Source organism: Chelonoidis abingdonii, chromosome 2 (genome assembly GCF_003597395.2).
Source record: "Chelonoidis abingdonii isolate Lonesome George chromosome 2, CheloAbing_2.0, whole genome shotgun sequence".
NCBI classification, from domain to species: Eukaryota; Metazoa; Chordata; order Testudines; family Testudinidae; genus Chelonoidis; species Chelonoidis abingdonii.
In genome coordinates this window covers 22,219,758-22,242,117 of record NC_133770.1, presented here as the reverse complement: position 1 = coordinate 22,242,117, position 22,360 = coordinate 22,219,758, and the positions used below count along the sequence as shown (strand labels likewise).

The window sequence follows — 22,360 nt, the reverse complement described above, 5'->3', positions numbered from 1 at the left end:
CCAAACTGAAGCATCTTATCTGCACTCTCCATTTCTTCCCTATTCAATCTTTGAGAGTTTGGAAAATTGGAGCAGGATCTGAACCACCCCGGTTTCCGGCTTTGTAAGCACCACCTTACGTTTGGTCCAGTTTTACTTTTAACCCCAAATACAGTATATAAATTCTTTTAGCGCAGCCCTGTATTTGGATAGTACATTGCTAACCCGTATATAAAACGGTGCCTGATGATATATTTTCATTTCAGTCCTATATGGAAGACCATCTGAAGAATAAAAATCGTCTGGAGAAAGAGTGGGAGGCCCTTTGTGCTTATCAGGCAGAGCCCAATGCTACGACCATTGCCCAGAAGGAGGAGAATGTCCAGAAGAATCGCTCTCAAAGTGTTGTAACGTGTATGTACCGTTGAAATTGGAGTGAATATGTGTATTATTTCCTTGATGTTCTACTTACTACCTTTTGGTAAAGCATTATCAGAGCTATATGTGAACGGCAAAGCATTATGCAAAACAGTGTTTGTTTCTATCTAAAAGAAAACCATAGCTTTCAATATTTGCTTGATATGCAGCCTGTTTGTCCTGTCAGACGTTTGACTTGTCTCCTTATGTTTTACTTGCAAAATGTATAGCTATATCACAGGACGTTTCAGAACAGTGACAGCAAGTGCTGTACCGTATGAATCAACACCCAGCATGCTTTTCAAACACTGTCATGCAGTTTCTGTGCAAGATCAGCAGTTATGATTATTCACTACAAATAAGCTTGGCTTGGCTTTAGATGAGCTGGTATCATGTTAATTCAAAGCAGTAATACCAGCAGTTTGTAATGAGAGCCAGAGTAATCTGTTCATCAGATACTCAGCTGTAGTGAGTAAGCCCCTATTGTCTTAATTGGAAAAGCTTAGGAACTGGCTGCTGTTCTCTGTTAGGCTTAGGACAAAAAAACAGGCTGAAAGTGGCCAATATTTGTATTCCTAGAATCTGTTGTGTGGTTTTTTTGGTTTTTTTTTAGTGTAAAAGGTTGTCTTTGTGAGTATAAATACAAGCAGCATACTTACTGTATGTATTTTCTACTAGATTACACCACCGGCTGTTACTGACCTTATTTGCTGAATGCTGAGCCCCCAAAAGCAGAGAGAAATTGACCACAATTTTTATTAAATAACCAGTGGAACAAAACCTAAACCAAGAACAGTCAGGACCCACAGCTGCAACGGCAGCTTTATTTCAAAGAGTGCCTGCAATCCAGCTGTGTGGTTTGGCAGATATCATTAACCATTTACATTTTTAAAGTGCTCTGCAAACATTAATTTTCACTCTGACAGCTGCAAGTGTACATTGTACAGTTGGGGAAATGGAGTCAGGTACCACATGGAGTCAGAGCCAGGATTAGAGCTGAAGGGTTGCCAACGCCACATTACTACTTAGCTTAGCCCTTCAGTGCATGGCAGCTTGGGAAGCCCTTTAATTCTGCTTGGTTATGTTCAAGATTCCCTTCCCAACACTATCTTTCCTAAGAGTACATAAACCAGAAGAATACAGAGTGGAGAATAGTCAATTTTGCACTATCAGTTTGCTTAGGTGACTGTGGAGCTGACCCCCGAAGCCCATTGAAGTAAAATGCAAGATTCCAGTGACTTCAGTGGGCTTTGGAATCAGGCCTATTGAAAAGTTTCTGTCTCAGAAGTGCAGTCATAAGCACCAAGTTCTGGCAAAGTAACTTTATCCGCCAGAGTTAAAGAATTGCAAGGCTTTTGCATCCTTTTAAGTGCTAATAGGAAAAAAAATTTGCTGACATAACATGGAACAGTTTATCACTCTTGTTAACAGATCCTGCTCAAAATGAATCTTCTTAAAGTGTACTTGTGAGTATGGACTTGCAGTCATTCCACATTAAGCTGCAATCTGTCCCATCTCATAAACTAAGATGGATCATCCCTGGTTAGCAGTTGGGTGGAAGGCTGCCAAGGAAAGCATAGATGCTCCAAGAAAGGGTATTGGTTGTTCCCTCTGAGTCCAAGCTGAACCAATACTGTATGGTGGTAGGGGAAACTGCTGTGGAGAGCTGACAATTTGGCTGAGATTTAGAATGGAGGTATTTTAGTCCAATAAATATCCCATAGTACTTTTGCAAAAGTAAGAGTGCTAAAACCCAGTTTCCTGGGAAAATTTAAATGTTGGGAATTTTATTCTGCCTAGTAATGTACTTGATGATGTTCCCCCAGTAGTCTAAATTGGACAGAGTTAGCTTCACTTTCTTTCCTAAATTGTAACATTGTTGCTGTGCTGTGTTAAAAAGCTGGCATGTTATACCCCAGAAGTATTTCAGTGATGGGTGAAGAAATGTGAGCCAGAACTTCAATGGTTACATTTTGATCGGTTGATGGTTATATATTTGTATGGAAAACTATATACCCTTTTAAAAAATAAATGACTCATTTAGTAAGTAAACTTTTTTGGTAAAATAATGGATTCTATGAATTCTCTACCATGCATATTTTCATTGTGTACCTTGCACGAATGGTACTGTGAAACAAGTTAACTAGATTTCAATACAAATGTGAGAAAAGTTAACCTTTTGCTAATATCAAGTGAACTAAGTGCAAAGTAGGATCATGTGTAGCTTTTACATAATCTTCAGGCTGTTTAGTTTTTATTCTTCAACAGTTCACAGGTTCCACAGTTCAGTACAGTGTTTTACGTGTGTGTGTGTGTGTGTGTGTGTATATAAGTATAGCCAAAAAAATCACACTTGAAGCATGGGGAAGGCTTATTTAGTGGTTAGGACATCAGTCTGGGTCTTGGGAAATATAGGTTCAGTTCCTGCTTTACCACAGATTTCCTGTGTGACCTTGGGCATGTGACTTAATCTCTCTCTGCCTCACTTCCCCATATGAAAAATAATGGGGAATTTCCCTAACTCACCATGGTGTTGTGAGGATAAATACACCAAAGATTGTGCATTGCTGTTGTGGGCTATATCAGTACCTAAGTTAGATAAAGACACCTAATTTTATATAGCACCAGCTAAAAGTGTGTGTGGTGTTTTCTCCTTTGCAGCCCTGCAGGTTAGGGAGCTTTCCTTTCCTCAATTTTCCCATCTCACATGTCTCATTGTCACGTGTCGTTTCTGATCTGGCCAGAATAATGGCAAATGCAAAGAACTAGTCTCATGTTTAGCATTGCTGTAGTCGATCCAGTAAACATCTGAATTAGTGGGAGTAATGACTAGCATTTGTCCTGTCCAGGATTGTATCTTCTCTCTCTCTTTCATAGTTCCTTTCTGTGTCCACCCTGTTCCCTTATTCATCTTTCTAACTTTCTTGTGGGTCCTCTCCAGGTTTCTTTCTCTTTCTTTCTCCTCCGTCCTGCCTTTTTCTGCTGCTGCTTCTACTCTGTTTTTCTCTGCTTAGAACTTAATCAATACACAGTTCATAACAAAATTGTTAGGCCACAGAAGTTGCACCAGTCACTATATACCGTTATTGTCACCACAAAGAACAGATGTCCATAATTGCTGAATATGTTTTTGGAGAGTGACTACCAGTTTCTGGGGGCTTTGGTGTGTCAGCAAGCACATCTGAACATAATGGGCTCATTGCCAACATTCAATGCCACCTGAAAGCAAGCATAGGCATAAACTCTGAAGAAAACATGTCCATAACTTAACCCTGCGAGCTTTTTTGGGAGCAAATGTGACTTTTTCCATTTCATCACCAAACACTTTACAAACATATTACTCCTCTCACCCTTCAATAAACCTACCATGGCACCATAATAAGATGTCATCACTGATGTGGTGTATCATGACAAAGTATTAAATTTAAAAAATTAGCTGATTCCTGAACTTATTGATCTGGCACTTAGCTTTCTATTGGAGAGTCAAACTAACACCAGTTTACTAAACCTTAATGAGTCACTGTCTCTCTCATTTATCTGTTACTTAAAAATGTGGTGCCACATTCTCTTTGTTGATTAGTTAGTTCAGGAGCCCTGCCTTGCAGGGGATGAAACTTTTCTCCTAAGTGCCTGTCTAGCTCCATGAAGCGTGAGATTTTGTCTCCAGACGACATCTAGCACATTTAAGCCATGTGCTTCCTGTAGCCAGAAAATTGCAGAGCTATAATTCTTCATACACCCTTTACAATAAGCAAGGTTGTACAGTTTTCTCTGACCAATCACTGCCACCCTTATGATCTCAGATGTCACAAGGTCCTAAAGCTGCCCATGGTAAAAATATCTATAATACATTAGCATTCTTGTAAAGAAAAAAAAACTCACACACACTCTGAAGTAGTCAGAAATCCCTACTGTGCTGTGCTATATAAAAGTTTGAGCAGAATGAGCTTTTGTCATTCTGTATTCTGAATATGAATATGTCTACACTGCAGTCTAAGGTATGACATACCTGTGCTAGTTTTACCTGCACTGACTTGGCTAAAAATTGCAGTGTAGATATGGCAGCACAGACTTCAGCGTTGTGAGAAGGTCCTCCGGGTCCCCAGTGTGCCTGCATAATCTGCCCCAACGCCTGTAATGCTATCTACACTGGTGTTTTTAAATATGCTAGGCCAGGTGTGTCTGCCTGAGCTGCAGTTACACCTTGGATTGCAACGTAGGTATACCCCAAGTACAGATCTCTCCTCCTAAGATATCTACTACAACTAACGTTTTGGATCATAAATCTTTTTTTAATTTTGTATAGTGGTTTCACAGGGAAGCCTGAGTTGAATAGCTTACATTTTTTCCTCTGTCTTTTGGTGTTCCTCTTGTTTTATGTTGATGTGCCACTTACGGAATAATTTTATGAGAGGAGCCAAGAGTAGCTCAGTCCTTCTACATTATTTTTGTATTTCTAATTGGGTTTCGGCAGAAGTGCTCCCATTTCTGGGTTAATTTTGCTGATGAGATCAAATGGCTGTAAATAACATTTCATGAGATCATACAAATGAGAAATCCAATCTATCTGATGTAAAACACAAGGTGATCATTCCATCTTGTTTACATACTCAAAACCCACCTCAGCCCTCAAAAATAAAAGTAGGCAGATCTAATGTCTTCTCATCTTATTTCCTTGTGTCTTAATTGTGCTGTTGGATGTCCCATTAAATGTTGCACAGTGTAGAGAATTAATAAAATTGGGACACAATTCTATTAGTGCCAATGAGCCAAATCATGGCCTCGTTAGTGTGATGATACACGGAGACCAAAAGCCCATCCCTGCAACCTTGCAGGGTTGCCTTCATCATCAGTAATACCGTGAGAGTCGAAGAAAGCTTCTCAGAGCTGCACAGATGGGTGAGAGGGAATGGGGAACAGGCAAGGCCTTGACTTCATCCAGGGCTGACAAGAGGGGAGGGAAGTTGGAATGGTTGACCTGGGTTCTTGAGTTCAGGGGGGGCCACCAAAAAAACTTCTGTAGCATGTGTGAATAAAGTGAAAAGGGAGGGAATGGAGCCCCAGTGAACATGATGTACCAGGGCCCCAAACTTCTGTCGATGGGCCTGGTTCCATCCAACTAGTGCACTGAGCAGGGTAGCTCTGCGAGATCATGTATTGTACTGGGTGTGTACTGGACACAGTTTTTACTCTCTCCCAGCGGAAGTGGGAGAGGGACTCTGAATCACAAGTTCCCTCCCACACTGCTCCAGCAGCAGCCCAACAACGTGCTGTCCCTTAATCGGGGCAATTTATCTCACAATCCAGCCATAAATTGTATTTTGCTGTTCCTGTTGGAAATAATCAGAAATGCAAGGTCTGCGTGTATTAACTCCTGGCTTTGTTTCAGAACAATATCATTTTATAAAGAAGCTAGATGGAAAAGGTCCATTGGGTCATCTAGTCTATCTCCCTGCAAGTGCAGGATTGTTCTCTACAGATTTTTAGGATTTTTTCCTAGTCTAATCTTAAATTTCATGAGCAATGGATCTTGTCCCTCTTCTTATGTGAGACTGTTCTACATCTGGTAGATTGTTACTATGAGAAAATGTTTTCGGAAGTTAGCCTCTAAAATCTTCTTTCAAAGAGTTTCATTTCATGAATGAAGTTGGGACTGTAGCAAAGCTAAGCTGACTTAGTAGTTAAAATAAAATAACTCTCCCCCAATATTTTACATTGTCTGCTTTTGAAATGTACATTAGTTCGCCTTTAATTATTTTTAACTTAACAAGTGTGGAAAATGTGGGTGGAAATGCTATATTTTATTTTGCCTTTACAGATGATCATTCCAGGATATGCTTGAAAGCTGAAAATAGCCATGACAATTCAGACTACATCAATGCCAGCCCAATTGTAAGTACAATATCCAATGTGAATTAATCCAAATAATTCAGCTTTTATCCTTAGCCTGTCAGTATAAAATGTTAACTGGATGCAAGGCACCACTGTAATAACAGTGTCTTGGGTCTATATCTACCTCCAGTTCCCCAACATTAATGACTCAAGCCATCACTTGGGAGTACAAATACATAAATTTCATACATTTGCACATAATGCCTTTGAAGATTGTGGCCAAAGGACAATAATGCCAATAGATAACGAGTCTTAAATCTACATATTATTTTCCTGTACCTGACAGTAGTGACTTGTCAACTGCGCAACTCGGCGTGGTACATTTAATTCAACAGATCTTTTCCATTGTGTAAGGAGGTTTGCCTGCCTTTCTGTAACTCTCTACGTTTTCACTCTTACTTTCCCTATCCTAAAAACTACCATGTGTTTAGAATGGTTTCTGTAGCCACAAAAAGCTGGGCTTTGCTTCTTGTAAAGCCAGTCAGTGCTGCTCCTCAAATTTCGGAGGTGACCCTTCCTCTTTCCTTCCTTCATCTGTTGCCTTCTTGGTGCTGAGTGATTTACTTCTGCAGCTATCTGTGTCTACCTTTGATCTTGCTGTTCTCAAAGCAGAGAATGTAATTTCTTACCACCACCTATATTATAATTCAAACACCAGTTTAGGTCTATGCAGTTCTTAGGTCATATCCCTCCAAACTTTCTAACAAACCACCTTGTACTTCTCCCATCTCTCACAAACTGAATATGCATCTTTTATTTTGTCCGTGAAAGATACCAGAGCAATCATTTTAGAGACCAAGGACCTCTCTGATTTTTAGGTACAGAACGGGTATGGCACAGCCAACAGCATTGCCCAATCATGACGTCTCAGTTCTGACATGGTAGAACCATCTCTAGGCATAAGGAAGTAGTGTTCTCTCATTGTCCACTTAGTTCTTGCCTTTCTGAGGCTGCCAGTTGGGGGGCTATTTATGCTGGTGGTTTTGACAATCATTAGAAGGAAATAACTTTGACCAAGCATTTAGGCTGGAGAATTAGGTGACACTGTACCATGCTATGTATCCTGTTACTGGCTCCTGGGCCAGTTTCCAGTGTCACTGTTTGTTAAATCATTTTGTGTGGACTATACAACTGGCAAATTGCAACAGAAAGATTTGAAATTGCAGGTTGTTTCCTTCCAATTTTTGTTGACAACGCTTCTCTTTCTAAAAGAGAATCTTGTTGGAATTGTACTCTGAGCTACACATCTGGTATTTTGAGCAGAATTTGAAAGGTTTTAATTTCTTGAGTATATAACAGTGTAATGAAACTCTCTCCAGAGATTCAGTAGAAGATACCAAATCTCCTGAAAGTCTTTAGGGTGCTGTGAAGTATCAGGGTTTTGTGCCTAATATGTACTCTGGGTACCAGAACACCAGTCCAGTTTTGACTATTCTAATGTTCAGTCATGCAAAGCAGCCATAAAAGTCAGTGGATCTAGCCATATGATTATTTTCCCTATGTAAGAAAATCTTTTGGTGGCATACTAGCCAATTGTGGCTCTTGCTTTAGGGAAAAGGGGAATGACCAAAGTATCACTGCACTCCAGGGATCCCCAGCTGCTGGGATGGCCCCTTGGGGTCAAGGGCAGCTGAGCATAAGTTAGGGCAGCCTTTAGGCAGCCCTATATCTGTCTGGGACTGGACCATTCCCTGGTCAGCATGAGGATCAGGGGATTATAATGGTGGCTTAAAGCCACCTTTTCACACTCCCTCACTCTCCCATTGTGCACTGTGCACAACTCAACCAGACCTGAGGTTCTGCCTCTGGAGCTTCAAGGCTTTTTCCTTTCCCATCATTCATTGTTTAATACTCTTCAGGACACAGTCAATGAGTTATGTTTGATCAAGCCTTGCAAAGCCTTCAGGCTTGTCAACATTTAAAAGGCTGCAGTGGCACAGCTGCAGTGGTGTAGTGCTTCAGTGAAGATGCTGTCTACATGGATGGAAAGGCTTTTCCTGTCAGTGTAGGTAATCCACCTCCCCGAGAGGTGGTAGCTGTGTTGACAGGAGAAGCCCTCCTGTTCATTTAGCACTGACGACAGTGGAAGTTAAGTTGGTATAACTGCATCACTCGGGTGTGGATTTTCTACACTCATGAGTGACATAGTTATAGCATCCTAAATTGCTTCTGTAGACCACGCCTTAGTTTAATTGTACGGATTGAGAGGTTTTGCTCTGAAGACAGGAGTGGGAGCTATAAACATGATATTCTATTTTCTAAGGGCTAGGGTGTGAACCATTTATTCATATTAGTGAGCACTTGCTTACAAGAGTAGTGGTGTGAGTAAGAGTACAACAATCTGGCCTTCATTGTCTGATATAGCTGTAAAGTGCCCAGAGTGCTTGGAATGAACCTAGAGATTTGAATATGGGTCATCTGTTCCTTGAAACTTTATTAAATGAAAATGTACAGATGTTTGAGGTGATGGGATGAGTAGGGACACCAGAAAAAGGTGTCCTCTGAGCATAGATGGGAATGGACCCCCCAGAGTCAGTGCAAAGGTTCAGAAGCTTTGTGCGGATAGTCCTACCAAGAGCTGCGGTATGTTGCAGGATTGAGCCACAGTCTGGGGACAACTGCAAAGAGAAACTTGAGAGTGTTTACCCCACAGGAGGAAACAGTCTGGCCCAGGTTTATTAAAAGGCTGTGGAGATCAGACAAACACAGTTTGTGTTCCATGAAAGAAAGAAACTGTTGCAAGATTAGAATTGTTTCCTAAGGGTTTGTTGTATTCAATTTTAACTGTTTGCAAACCAACAGACTGTCCTTCCTGAAGGTGACGCAGTGGGCAGTTTCTGGGGGATCCGTAAGACCACAGTGGAAACCTAGTTGTCAGAAGCTCTCTAAGTTTAAGCAAAGCCAAGGATGTTTTATTTTAGCTAGGTTTGTTAATTTGGTATAAGTTCATCGGATAATAGAGAGAGAAACTGGAAAGACTGAGCCATTCTAGTTTGTAGCAGATCTTGAGACTTCACAATCCTTCCTCTCTCCCCAGGTCAGGACCCATTTAGAACTAGTCCCTAAGAGCACATAGAAAGCTTGATCTGCAGGCCTTACCCAGTTGAGACGGTCCTTGAAGGCAGAGCCTAATGTCTATATTGCGTATTGCTATTTCTTTTGTCTGGCATATTTTCTCTTAGCTTTATTTGCTACATACTTGGTTTGTTCTTTCTTGAAACATACAGTAAAGTTGAAATAGGAGTGATTCCTCCTTTACTCATTCTTGCAATAATCATACCATATCTTTTTCTAGAATTCTGCCTTTCAGTTTAAATATCTCAGTAATTATCATGTCAATACAATGACGTTTTTGGTGCACTTGTGCCTTGGAGTGCTTGAATTGGAAGTAAGTATTGTACTGCAATGTGACCATTAATAACACAAGATCAGTACAGTCTGAACTGAGCTAGAAGAGGATTTTTCCCCTTTGCATGTGCGAGCCGTCTGAGGTTGCAGTGTAAAATAAAGCAATTATATTCAAGACTCAGAAAAGGAGGCTTCCAGGGGTGTACTTGTAGCTGTGTATATATCCAGCTTTGGGGTCAGTGGTCTCATCTCCAGCTGGGGCTCACTCAACCTTGATTTAAGTCTAAATGAGTGCAGCAATACAGGCTGAAAAAAAAATTCTCCACACTACACAATGAGCTGGCCACCTGCCCACGTTTCTTTCTTTTTGAAAAAGCTACCTCTTCAAGACCTCCATTTCTCCCAGTATGTTATGAAAACAGGGATTAGACTCATGGCCTCAACATGGTTGAAAGTGTGTGGGGAAGGCTAGTAGAACGATTTGATCAATGCTCTTTCCTTATCCCTTTAATTTTATTCTAGTGTAAAACCAGGCAGAAGGGATTCTTAAGAAATTCCATGGAGTGAAAGTGAGATGGAGATCTGCTTTCCTTTCCTCGAAATAACATCAAGTACTAAGATGATAACTCTGCCACCGGCAGTTGAATGAAAAGCTTGCAATTACAGCACAAGAAGACCCTGACTGTGCAGAATAAAACTGTGATAATTACATCTGTCATATTTGTACTTAGTCCTCATTAAATTTCAGGGAAGTCATCCAGTAGTAAATAATGTGCAATCTCTGCTTTTAAATCAGAGGTCATGAAAGTAAATGGGAATTCTATTTTTCCTCTTGGGTGTCTGAGAGGGGAAAAAAACCCCATCAACCACATTAAAAACTCAGCTTGCTTATTACTGAAGACACCAGACTGAGGAATGTCATTAACATGACAGTTTGTTCAAACACAGCATACAATTTTATCGTGGCGAATAGACACTGAAATTAATAATGGCATTCACAACCAGATTTGCGTCTTTCATTCCATAATGTTTTTTGAGAAGGATTTTAAAATTGTGTTTAAATTTTAATTCAAGTATAAAGATAGGGACCAATTACCACCCCACTTTTTTTTATTTTAATGTAGAGATGAAAGTGATGACTAAATAGTACTGTATTTACTGGTTAGGCTTACTATTAAGGAAAGAAATTTCAGTGCTAGCACAAGAATATCTATAGTCCCTGTAAGTAATGAAAGGATATGTAGGAGTAAACTGTATTAATGTTGCAAAAAACATCAGATCTGAGAGCTGCATTTTAAATTGCTTTGTTTTATACGTATATTTTAAGGCACTGGTCAATGCTTAACCTGCTTTCCTAGCATTATAGTGATAAAAACTGTAGAAACGATAGATGTACCAGTCTTGCATACAAGGTGGATGTGCTGTTTCCAATCTCACACCAGTACAAATTAGGAGTAACTCTATTAGAGTCATTTGCTTTTAAATGCATGTAAATATCGTGTAAATGAGCTCACATCAGACCCAGCATATCTATCTGTCAGTCTTAGGGGTCAATGAATATGTCAGTCTTATAAATTTACATAAGATTTCATAATGGTTAATGATGTAAGTATACACGTATGCCTGTAGTTTGCTCTTTTATGAACAATAGTTAACAGGTACCTACAAATAACTTAAATCCAAATAAAGTACAGTTGGCTGATTACAACTGGAATATACTGATTTTGCTGTATTTCATTAGCAATATCAGTGAAATCATGCAACAGCCTAATTTGTGTCTAAAACACCCAATGAAACAGAGTTTTTACTGTGAGTAGAAATTAATGAGATTTGTGCAAAGTCTTAGCATGGGCAAGTTGGATAGTGTTGTATTCAGAAAAACAAAAAGCAGAATTAAAGCAGTAGTTTTAATTTTGTACCAATGTAAAGATGGAAATATAATTATGTAGTATCATAACCTGAAATTATTGCAGTTAAAGTTGGGCACTACTAATCATGACATTATGTTCATTGTGCTGTTCTCCTGTTTAAGATATTGTATATCAACTTTAATTTTAAAATATCCTAGAAAGCCACAAGATATGTTATTAACCCATCTTAGGTTTATAAGTTATTTGATTTGATCTTCTACAAAACTCCGTTTTCTGACAGTCTGAATAGGAGAGAGAGTTCCTTTTGAGGTTCCTTTTGCATAGTTTTTCTTTCTTGTGAACTTTTAGCAGTCATAGTAATTAATGCATTTAATTGCACTTTGGTTTGTAGTGGCCCTTGATCCTTTTCTTTTCCCTTCCCCAAATGAAATCATGGAAAAATAGACTGGTACATTATCACACAACTTTTTCTGCCATTCCTGTGCAGCAGTGGAAAATGAAAATTCCATTATAGTAAAACATTTATAATAGTTGCACCACTTTCTTTCTGAAAGTGCTTGAGCCATTTACTGCTGATGTAAAGCATGTGAACGTTGAGCTTTTTTAGGGGGGCGGGGGTAGGCACAGAGAGAAATCTTGTTCTCACTGAACAATTACATATGTAACTTGGTTTCTAAAGATTGTTCCAGGACAAAACTTTAGCAAATCAGGCCTGTTGATCTTTGTTTTAATAAGCTGATAGTTTGGGGTCTGATGTCTTCTTCTCTGGATGACTTGTTTTTTGTCTAAGTTGGAGGAAGAAAGGGGGTAATGGATCCTGGAGGGAGGATAATGACTAGGTGAGGATATAAAATGCTGTGCTTTTCTCAGTGATCAGTTGGTTTAAAAAACATTACTGATTTTATTTATTTATTCCAATTATTAACTACAATAAAAGAAGGCCCATCTGGTGCCCACGACAGTCTTTAAAAGTACATTCATAAACAAATAGACCCATCAATTATCCACATCACATCATGTCAAATTTGATCAAAGTGGTGACTTTTCAAAGTCATCTTAAAATATGTAGTCCTTGAAGTTGTAAATATAAAAAAGTTAACAAAAACTGGCATTATGTTTAATTTGTTTAGTCTTTGCTCTATTTTTGTTCAATTAAAGATAATTTAATAGCATGATGGGGCTTTCTGCCATCTTCTATTTGCTCTCAGCATACAAAATGTTGCTGCTTGTAATTATTTTCTGTACAACAGAATGTGCTCAGAATGTTAACGCTTGTAATTGTCTTCTGAGTTATTGTCAAATTGTTGATACATTTCACCACTTTGTGCTCATTATGATGTTTGCCACGTTCCAAACAGCACCTTTTGTGACAGTAGCTGATTAATGCTGAAATGCCAAGAGTGGCCTATTCCTGATTGATCAGATAGTTGAGTGTTTAGAAGTATTTCTTCCATGACAGTGCTACTTACATCATCACTGACTTCTTATGCCTTTGTTTTCTGGTGTATACATATGCATGTGCACAAGTGATCAGTTTAAAAAAAATCCAGACAAATTATGATCTTTAATACTTACTTGATTCGGCTGAGATTTTCAGGGAGAAGCCTAAAGTCAGGCTCCGAAATCTGTAATTAGATATTTAAATAAGTGGCCTGCTTTCAAAAGTGCTAAGCACACTGCAGTTTCCATTGAGCTCAGTGGGACCTTATGGGCAGATTGCTTTTGAAAACCAAACTACATAGGCCCAGTTCAACAAAGCAATTAAGTCTATGTTTAAGTCCCACTGAGGTCAATGGGACTTAATCACATGTTTTGCTAAATTGGGCCCTTACTTAGATGCCTAATTATAAACTTTATTTTTGAAAAATGTGGTCCTTCTTACCTGATTCCCAAATTTTGCTGATAGCTTTTTTCACAAACAGAAATATGATTATTTTTTTCTTGGTCTCAAAATATCTGCAATACTAAATGTCCTGCCTCCAGAATTGCTTTTGACAAAAGGCAGCATTGCTCTGTCAAATTGTTTGCAGGATAGGGAAACATCTCAATGAATCAGTCGTTTAGACAAGAGAATAACACACACAAGGAATTAGAAAAACTTTTATTTTTGTCAAGGTTTCTTCTAACAGTGTGTTGTATTTTAAAAGTAGGCTTTTATTAAAATGGATTCATCAACATAATTTTACTTGCATTGTGTTGTCATGGGTGAATTTTAATATTAGGTGCAGTTTTAATTATGCGTCAGAAAATTAGACGCATAAGGTTTTTCTACTTTTTTGCAACATTCATCACGTTGTTCTATTAAAATAACTTACATCTGTTCTTTTATGTTCTTTTCTATTGCACATAATTATGAGGTGCCTTCTTTTATGCTGACATCCACCATCACTGAAAATTTTGATAGGCTATGAATAAATTCAGTAGATGCCTGTTAGCGGAAATATGACTTGCATTCATTCCTATTAAGATCTTAACTTCACTTATAGTGCAAAAAACTGTGTTGGGGTGAGGTAAAGTCTTTGAGTCAAATTCTGTTCGCAGTAATTTGGCATTGGCTACAAATTATTCTCACTGCCTTCAACGGGAGTTGCACGAGAGCAGAATTTAGCCCTTTCTCTTTACATTCAAAGTTTTGTGTTGGTCTCTTAAGGGTTAGAACGAGTATTTTAAAAAAAAATCCCTCAGCCGATCTTCTCTTTATCAGGAGAATGGGGCCTGAGATTTGAGACCAAGAAAACTACCCATCACTTTGAAAACATTCATTGTAACACACTAATCCTATTTACTCTTGGTGGCTTTGTTTCTTAGCTTTTTTTCTCCCTGTTCAATCAGTCTTTGAATTAAATGTTATAATTAAGGTCTTTAAGCAGAACTTCCTCTATTGAGGCTAGAAGCATGCATTTAAACCATGGTTCAGCAACCTCTGGCACGCGGCTCACCATGATAAGCATGCTGGTGGGTCGAGCCAGTTTGTTTACCTGCTGCGTCGGTGGGTTTGGCCAATTGTGGCTCCCACTGGCCGCAGTTCGCCGCTCCAGGCCAATGGGGACGGTGGGAAGCCGTGGCCAGCATGTCCCTCGGCCAGCGCCGCTTCCCGCAGCCCCTATTGTCCTGGAGCGGCAAACCACAAGTGCTTACCCTGGCGAGCTGCGTGCCAGAGGTTGCTCACCCCTGATTTAGACAAATAAACTAGCCATAAACTGAATTTGTTCTCCATTTTTGCTTGTTATATATGCCCTTCAGTGGCACGGTGGAAACGGAGCAGTTATTTAGATGTGCCCAGCATTCCTAACACTCAGTGAAGAAAAATGTTTCAGAATGACTTCTGGGTTGCTATGAAACCAAGATCATGGATCTCAAGTAAATGCTTTTGTCTGCAACGTCTCTTAAATGATCTTATACTACATATTTAGGACACAGAATGCTGAGAATCAGTCATGCTGATATTGATCTGGTAACCTGACTCTTTTGTGGAAAGGAAGCTCCTCTGACCTAATGAATAGAAATAAAGTGTTTTGCTCACCATCAAAGGACATGGGGGCCCAGCAGTCCTCTGAATGGTCCTTGGTTGTAGACAGAAGCACTTTCTTTCCCTAACCCATCTAGAGGTTGGGGTTTTTTTTGCTTTGAATAAATCCAGTCTGTTCTCTTTTCTCACTCCAGATGGACCATGATCCCAGGAACCCTGCATATATTGCTACTCAGGGCCCTCTTCCTGCTACTGTTGCTGACTTCTGGCAGGTAAATCCTTCTCCGTTAACTTTCTTTTTGAAAGTTCATGTCTGAAGCTGGATTTGTGTCATCCATTGAAAACCTTCCTGCACTTTTAGAAATGTTAGAGGTATAAAACCATATATCTTTTAGACAGCGTTTGTCATTTAGGTGGTAGGTGATCCTGAGCTTGTACATGTCTTTTAAAGATATCACATGTAACTAACCAAGTCGTGTAAATATATGAATTATGTTTAAAAAGTTCTTGTGTAGACATTACCTGTAGAATCATAGGCCAAAATATTCAAACATGAGTGCCTAATTTACACTCTTAACTCCACATTTGGACATCTACTTAAAATTTTCTGACATTCCGACCTCCCTTAGAACCTGGTCTAGAGTAAGACCCTTATCCTGCAAAGACTTACATCCACTCTTAACTTTAGATACTGTGAGTGAGTAGAACCACTGAAATCTACTCCTTATCTACTCCATTTGAGCACAATGGTGGTTTCCTGGACAAAGATGATTTCTTGAATTGGGACCACAATGCATAAAGTTAAGAGTGTGTAAGTCTTTGCAGGATCAGGGCCTAAGTTTGTAGTTACCCAGGTGCAAAAGTGGGCTTACTTTGCATGCACTCCATTGGGAGTGCACGTGCAAAACCCTGACGTGGGCAAACACTTGGGTAGGTAAGTTGCCAATGCACATCATGCATGTGTGTAAGTGACAAAGAAAGAATTAAACGTTTATTTGTTAGTATAAGTCTATCCTGGCAAGCTTACTAAACATCAAGCTGTTGGTAATTAAACAGCATTACAATTCTGGGGCTTATTATAAGGAGCAGAAAATGTTTTATTTACTACTGCACTCTACTGTTTTGCATTACAAATTTAGAGAATTTTTTAGCTGAAGTTTGAGGGACCATGGATAAAATTTTCAAAAGCGCCATAGGAGCCTGTATTCAATTGAATGTCATCAAACCTCTGTCTCACCTCATCTGTCTATCCATATACAGACATACACATTGAGCTCATCTTTATTACAAAATATTGTATATTCAATTTATCTCTTACAAAGTATTTTCACATTTTCCTTTCACATTTATATTTTTATGTTTGTTGACAAATGAAGCACCAGGTCAAAATTTTTCTAAACTCTCTGATTTTGGGTACACTGGACAGTTGGTTGAGAGAGAGAGGGCTGAATCTCACGCAGAGTTTATTTTAATAAAAAATAACCCAACAGTTTAGAGTTCCAGCAACCTTAGAGTTACTGAGCTGGGGCATTCTGTCACCTGTCAGGGATGGGACTGCCCCTTAATTGCCAATTTTTTTGGATGGTCAGATCCTTACACTCGGTGATCTGAGCCAGTTCTGCTTATAGTCCTTAGTTAGAAGGCCACCCAGGGAGGATGTGACTTCTGTGTTCTTCCCTGAGCCTGTGCCAAGGAGGTACTCTTCCCTGTGTCAGTATGTTTGGTGGACACATAAGAACGCTCAGTGTGTCCATTATTTTATTCCCTTGAGTCAGATAGCCATGTGTGGCAATTCTGTGGGGTGTGATACAGCCAGGGTAGCAGCATGAAGCAAAGGCTTCATTATGTAGTCACTTCCGTGAGGGAAGCACCTCCTTGTTGTAATAAGAAGCTGTCTCTGTTGCTGCCTAGACTAGAAGGCTCCAAGGGGTAATTATGACAAAAGAGCTAACTTTTCATGATTCTTTCAGGCAAATATATTAAGGGCCTGATTTTAAAAAAATGTTTGTGTGCATATTTCAGGTACTCGTACATTGCTCATTAGATAGCTAACTGGCTATTTGCATGTCTAAATACCCAGTTTTGCTCATGCACTAATGGAAATAACATATGCAATGGTGCATACCTGTGCCCCTTCTTATATTTAAATGAGGCACTTAAAGAACAAACTTTTTATATATGAAATGTCAGCATTGCTACTAATAGAAAAGCTGGAGATGATCACACCTGGATATGCTGGTGGCTAAATTTGCCTCCTCTCCCTAATACATTTTTTTATTACTCCTTTGTGACCCAAGCTATCAGTCAATTTTCAGGGCCTTGCAGATTGTTTTGATTATGAGGAGAAATTGATGTAGTTAGGCATCTCCTTTATGAAACCTGTTTATTTACAAAGAATGTGCAGAGTCCTGGTGTCCTGAACACACTAGGAATCAAGTATTAAGAGAGAGTTCTAGGCCTCTTTCAGCCAGCATTTTACCCAAAAGCTTAGTTTTGTTCCTCAGAGTCATGCTACCAGAGCTTCTCTGACTGGGAATTCGTTGCTCCTTCTCTGTGTCCTTCTGGGTGTCTTAGAACCTCTCAAACCTGTGCAAAAACTCTGGATTCAAAGTTTCTTCATTGATTTCTGTGTAACTCAGCTGGGACTCCACCACATCTGGTGAAGTATTGATAAACTAGGACCTCTGCTATCGGCACAGTCTCTTGGTTCCCCCCTTGGTTACTTGGGTAAGCTTCAGGCCATTTTGTGAAATAATGATTGTCAGACTCTGTCTGAGGCAGAAGTCCAAGCTCATCAGCAGCATTATGCTCCATTGGTGCCCCCCATGAGATACTGCTGCCTAGGGCTGGTCCTGCTTTAGCATCACATTTCCTGTACCAGTTTTCTATATCCTGCCTGCATGTCTTCCAACAGAAATTTTGTCTTAGCATAGCTAAGGTTTTTGCAACTCCAAAATGTCTAGTATGTTTAAAATCATGACATAATGTCAGAACCTTCCTCCCCGCCCCCGCCCCAGGTATTAGGTACAGGGATGGGCTGGTTGTACCAATCACCTGCTGGCTTTCCCCTTTTCCTATACAATATTTTCATTATTAAACTCCAGGCTCTCTGACTGCAGCCAGAAAGCCTTTACTGGAGTATTCTGAGGTGATTCTACTTTCTATGGTGGCTGAATTTGCCATATAGTTTTCCTATCTCTCACTGTGCTGATTACCATGCTTGTGCCCAGGCCTCTCTGTTACTGTGGTATTGTAACACTTTTTCCCACCACCAGATCTAGATAACGCAGTCTTTTTTTCTGAAGGTAGGTTCTTCAACACCAGGGCCACCCAGAGGATTCAGGGAGCGTGGGGCAAAACAGGGGAGCAGACATAAAAAAAGGCACCACTCGCTACGGCGTTTGTACTTACTAGGCAGTGCTCCCAAGTCTGCGGCAGTGTGTCTTTCACTCGCTCCGAGTCTTGGGTGGCGGTGGGTCCTTCACTCTCTCCGTATCTTCTTCAGCACTGAAGGACCCGCCACCAAAGACCCGGAGTGAGTGAAGGGCCTGCTGCCAAAGGCCCGGACCTCCACCAGGTGAGTAGCCAGGGAAGGGGTTCTTGGCCAGGGCTTGCGGGGCCCCTGTGGGGCCTGGGGCAAATTTTCCCACTTGCTCCCCGCACCCCCAGGGCAGCCCTGTTCAACACATCAGAGTTGGACCACTTACGCTGGCTGCTAAAGATTCCCAGCCATTCATTTGAGCTATGAAGTTGAACTGAGCCAAATAAGCTTCCCAGGAAGTCTTTCCTCAATAATAGTGGAGTTTTCCATCAGCTTGATCTGCCCCCTCTGACCCACTATGGGTTACCGGTGGGATTAAAAAAAATTATTGTAAATGTCTAGTCTTATCAAGTTCTCTGACTGGCCCAATTCCACATCTAGGCAGCTGACCTCTCTCTGTGCTCTCTGACCCTTTTATTTCCTCCTTAAGATGATTTTTCAGGTTCTTAAGTCCTGGCTGCCACTCACGTTTGTTAGCAAGTTCCAAGTCAACCAAGCTTCCCTAGTCTCCCCCATGGAAAATTTTCTGAATAATGACATTCAGGTTGCTGGTCACCACACTGATCCATCTTGCCGTTCCAGACTGAGGGCGTTATATCTTCATCTGTAAATCATTCCCCAAAATCTTCCTGGGAAACTTTCAGGTGCTGCTTTAAACCCATTTGTGAAGCCAGCTTTTGTTTTAGGTCTTGTTTTAATTCCTTTGGGGCATTTTTGATTTCTACGAGCACCCCGATTATTCCATTTTGATTCAACGGGAATACCAGCTCACAATTTCCCTCCTTGGAAACCAGATCCCACTCTTTACAGCAGTTTTATTCCTTTTTAATCCAAGCAGGTAACCGATTTGGGTGGCCTTGCAGGTTGTTTTGGTTAGGAGGAGATACTGATGATGGAATCTGGTATTTCTTTGATGAAATCCAGTTTATTTACTCAGAATGTTCAATGTCCTGGTTCCCTGAACACAATAGGAATTGAACAATGAGAGAGATTTTATTCACAATTCCAAGCCTCCTTTAGCTAGCACTTTACCCAAAAGTTCTCTCTCAGCTTTCTTCCTAAATTTCACCCTACCAGGGCTTCTCTGACTGGGGTTTCTTTGCTCCTTCTTTGTATCCTGCTTCTTTGCTTTCCTACACATTGCTCCACCAATCAATTCTCTAGACCCTGAGTTTTCTATATTAGTCTCTATAGAAACCCCTTGGGGCCGGCCAGTGCTTTAGCTTCTACTCTAGCCTTGCCATTTGCCTGGGCCTTTTGAAAGTGGCTCCTATTGTTTCATCTATCTGGTCCTGTAAAGGAGGTTGATTATTTCTTACGTTTATCCTGAATGAATGTCAGTGACTACATCCATCGGCTTCACTGAGGTTTCACTCCCTGTCCTACCACTATAACAACCGTAAAATTCAACTCATCTTGAAACATGACTTAAAAACAGGAGAGAGAGAGAACATTTCCAGTAGGTGACAAGTTATCCCATCAGGAGTTTCACGTTGTGAATAATTTTGGAGGCATAACATTTTATTATTGTGCGCATATACTGCATATGTAATTCCATGAAATATGCGACAGACCTGTATTTCACTCTTACGCACATTTAACATGCGCGAATTCAGCTTTACGTGGTTGGCAGAAAAGAGAAAAATAATAATTTAAATACTGTTCCTGTAGTGGAGGCGATTCTGCCTGCCATTACACTCAATGTAATTTTGACTATATGCGGTTTTCACTTTATGCGCTGACCGCGGAACATAACCCCAACATAAGATGAGACAGACCTGTTGTTTTACTTGCCTCAATTTCACTTTAACTTGTGAACATTGACCTATTTTAAGAAGATCTTTGATCATATTATTCCAGTAAGATACTGTTAGATAGTCAGATGTGTAGAATCAATTATCCTTCTGCTGAGAAAATAATCTTAGTTGTGCCTGTTTTGTAAATCTGCTAGGATCCCTGATCTCACAGTTGGTATGTATTACATTTGCTTTACAAGGTCTTACCCCTTTCTTACTGGGGGGAGGGATAGCTCAGTGGTTTGAGTATTGGCCTGCTAAACCCAGGGTTGTGAGTTCAGTCCTTGAGGGGGCCACTTAGGGTTCTGGGGCAGAAATCAGTACTTGGTCCTGCTAGTGAAGGCAGGGGGCTGGACTCAATGACCTTCCAAGGTCCTTTCCAGTTCTAGGAGATAGGTATATCTCAAAGTTTGTTTTATTTTTAATATTTTTTTAATAATTGAAGATATTAAAAAGCCTCATCTTGATGATCCCCTCTACCCTCTTATTAGAACTTTGAGGACCTCACATTTTGCCTTGCTTTAACTTTTCCATTCATTTGGCCTGTGTGTCTGACATCTTTTTGGATTAGGAGAGGAGAATCTCTGTGGAGCATAACACCACCTCTCCTCACTTTGTCATCTGAGGTGCCAAGGGCCAAATATTCAGTCTCAGTTGTCCTGGGAAACAAGACCACAAATTATATGTATATGTATTTAACATGTAGATTGTGGAATGCATCTATCCTTCCATCCCTCTCTACCTCCCCTATGCCTCCCCCCCCCCACACTATAGTATCCAAGCACCTCACAATTTTTAGTGTAGGGTTAGGGAAATACTTTTAACCCTATTTTACAGATGGGGAACTAAGGTACAGAAAATCAAGTGACTTGCCTGTATCAGAGCAGGAAACTGAACCTGGATCTCCTGAGTCCCAAGCTACCACCCTAACCACTGTGCCATGCTTCCTTTGAAGCCTAGAGGCCAGCCAGATCAGGTCCTTATGGTATTAGGTGCTGTACAAACAAAGAGAACAAGAAATGCTGCCCCAAGTAATTTACAATCTAAAAGACCAGACAGAACAGGTGGATGAAACAAACAAGCAGGTTGGGGTGGGGGGCAGGAACATGGCAGAGCTGAACAGTACCACGGGGGGTGGGGGGGTCACAGCAATGGCTACATTTTTCTCTTTTTAGGTGTATTTTCCTGTGTCAGGATTCAGCTGCATCTTATCAGAATCAATTAAATAAATAATTGGTCTCTTCCAAAACTACACAAATAACTTAAGAATCCAACTCTTGATTTGTAGAACCACAGTGTGTGTGGCCTCCATCTATAGGCAATTGTACCTCGGTTTGGCGACCCTGGCTTTTAATTGTCTGACTCTGGTTCTGAAATTAATAAAAATAAGAAAGAAACAAATATATTGCCATCTGACAGCTGCCTGTGTAAAAATTAGTTAGTGGTCTCCAAGTGCAGTTCCTAATTGACGTGGGGCTACATCACCAAAGCTACCATAGCAAGTGACACACACATAGGCAGTCTCAGGCCACATACTGAATGAGTGTCCTAGGCATATTGGCAGGATTGTGTGGGGGTGCATGCTGTCCTCACCTCAGCTGGGGAGAAATATGATTTCCATCCCTAATGCTCTGTGTGGCATGTCTTGTGAGCTCTAAAATTGATTTTAAAACAAACCGGTATGTAAGTGTCTTGACTCACTGCTGCAGCACCTCCTGCTGCTGACTTCTGGGAATTAGCTCATTCCAGCTCCAGAGCACCCTCTGCAGGATGGTGATCTGCCTTACTTGTGGCCCCGTGTCCCTCTCAGGACCCTGGTGCACCGTTTACCTGGGGTTCCATACCCTGACAGTAACCTCTCTCTCAGCCTCAGGGTCTCCCCCTCCCAGAGGAACCCCCACCCACTATCCCCACTTTGCCTCAGTGTTCAGCTACTGCCAGTCCCCATCTAACCCCTGCTCACTGTGGGGCAGACTGCAGTGTAAGCCACTCATCATAGGCAAAGGGGGTTCGGACCTGCTACCCCCTGCAGCCCAGTACCTAATGG

General features: G+C 40.6%; 1 protein-coding gene across 3 annotated transcripts in view; it reads left to right on the top strand.

The window, feature by feature from the left end:
• The window catches only part of PTPRN2 (protein tyrosine phosphatase receptor type N2), a 1,143,575-nt gene that overhangs the window by 1,077,756 nt on the left and 43,459 nt on the right, over positions 1-22,360 (top strand). For all 3 annotated transcript variants that reach the window (XM_075062204.1, XM_075062202.1, XM_075062203.1), the window contains 3 exons: positions 246-393; positions 6,215-6,288; positions 15,171-15,248. In XM_075062204.1, coding sequence (XP_074918305.1) covers positions 246-393; positions 6,215-6,288; positions 15,171-15,248 — 300 coding nt within the window. The remainder of the gene's footprint in view (positions 1-245; positions 394-6,214; positions 6,289-15,170; positions 15,249-22,360) is intronic.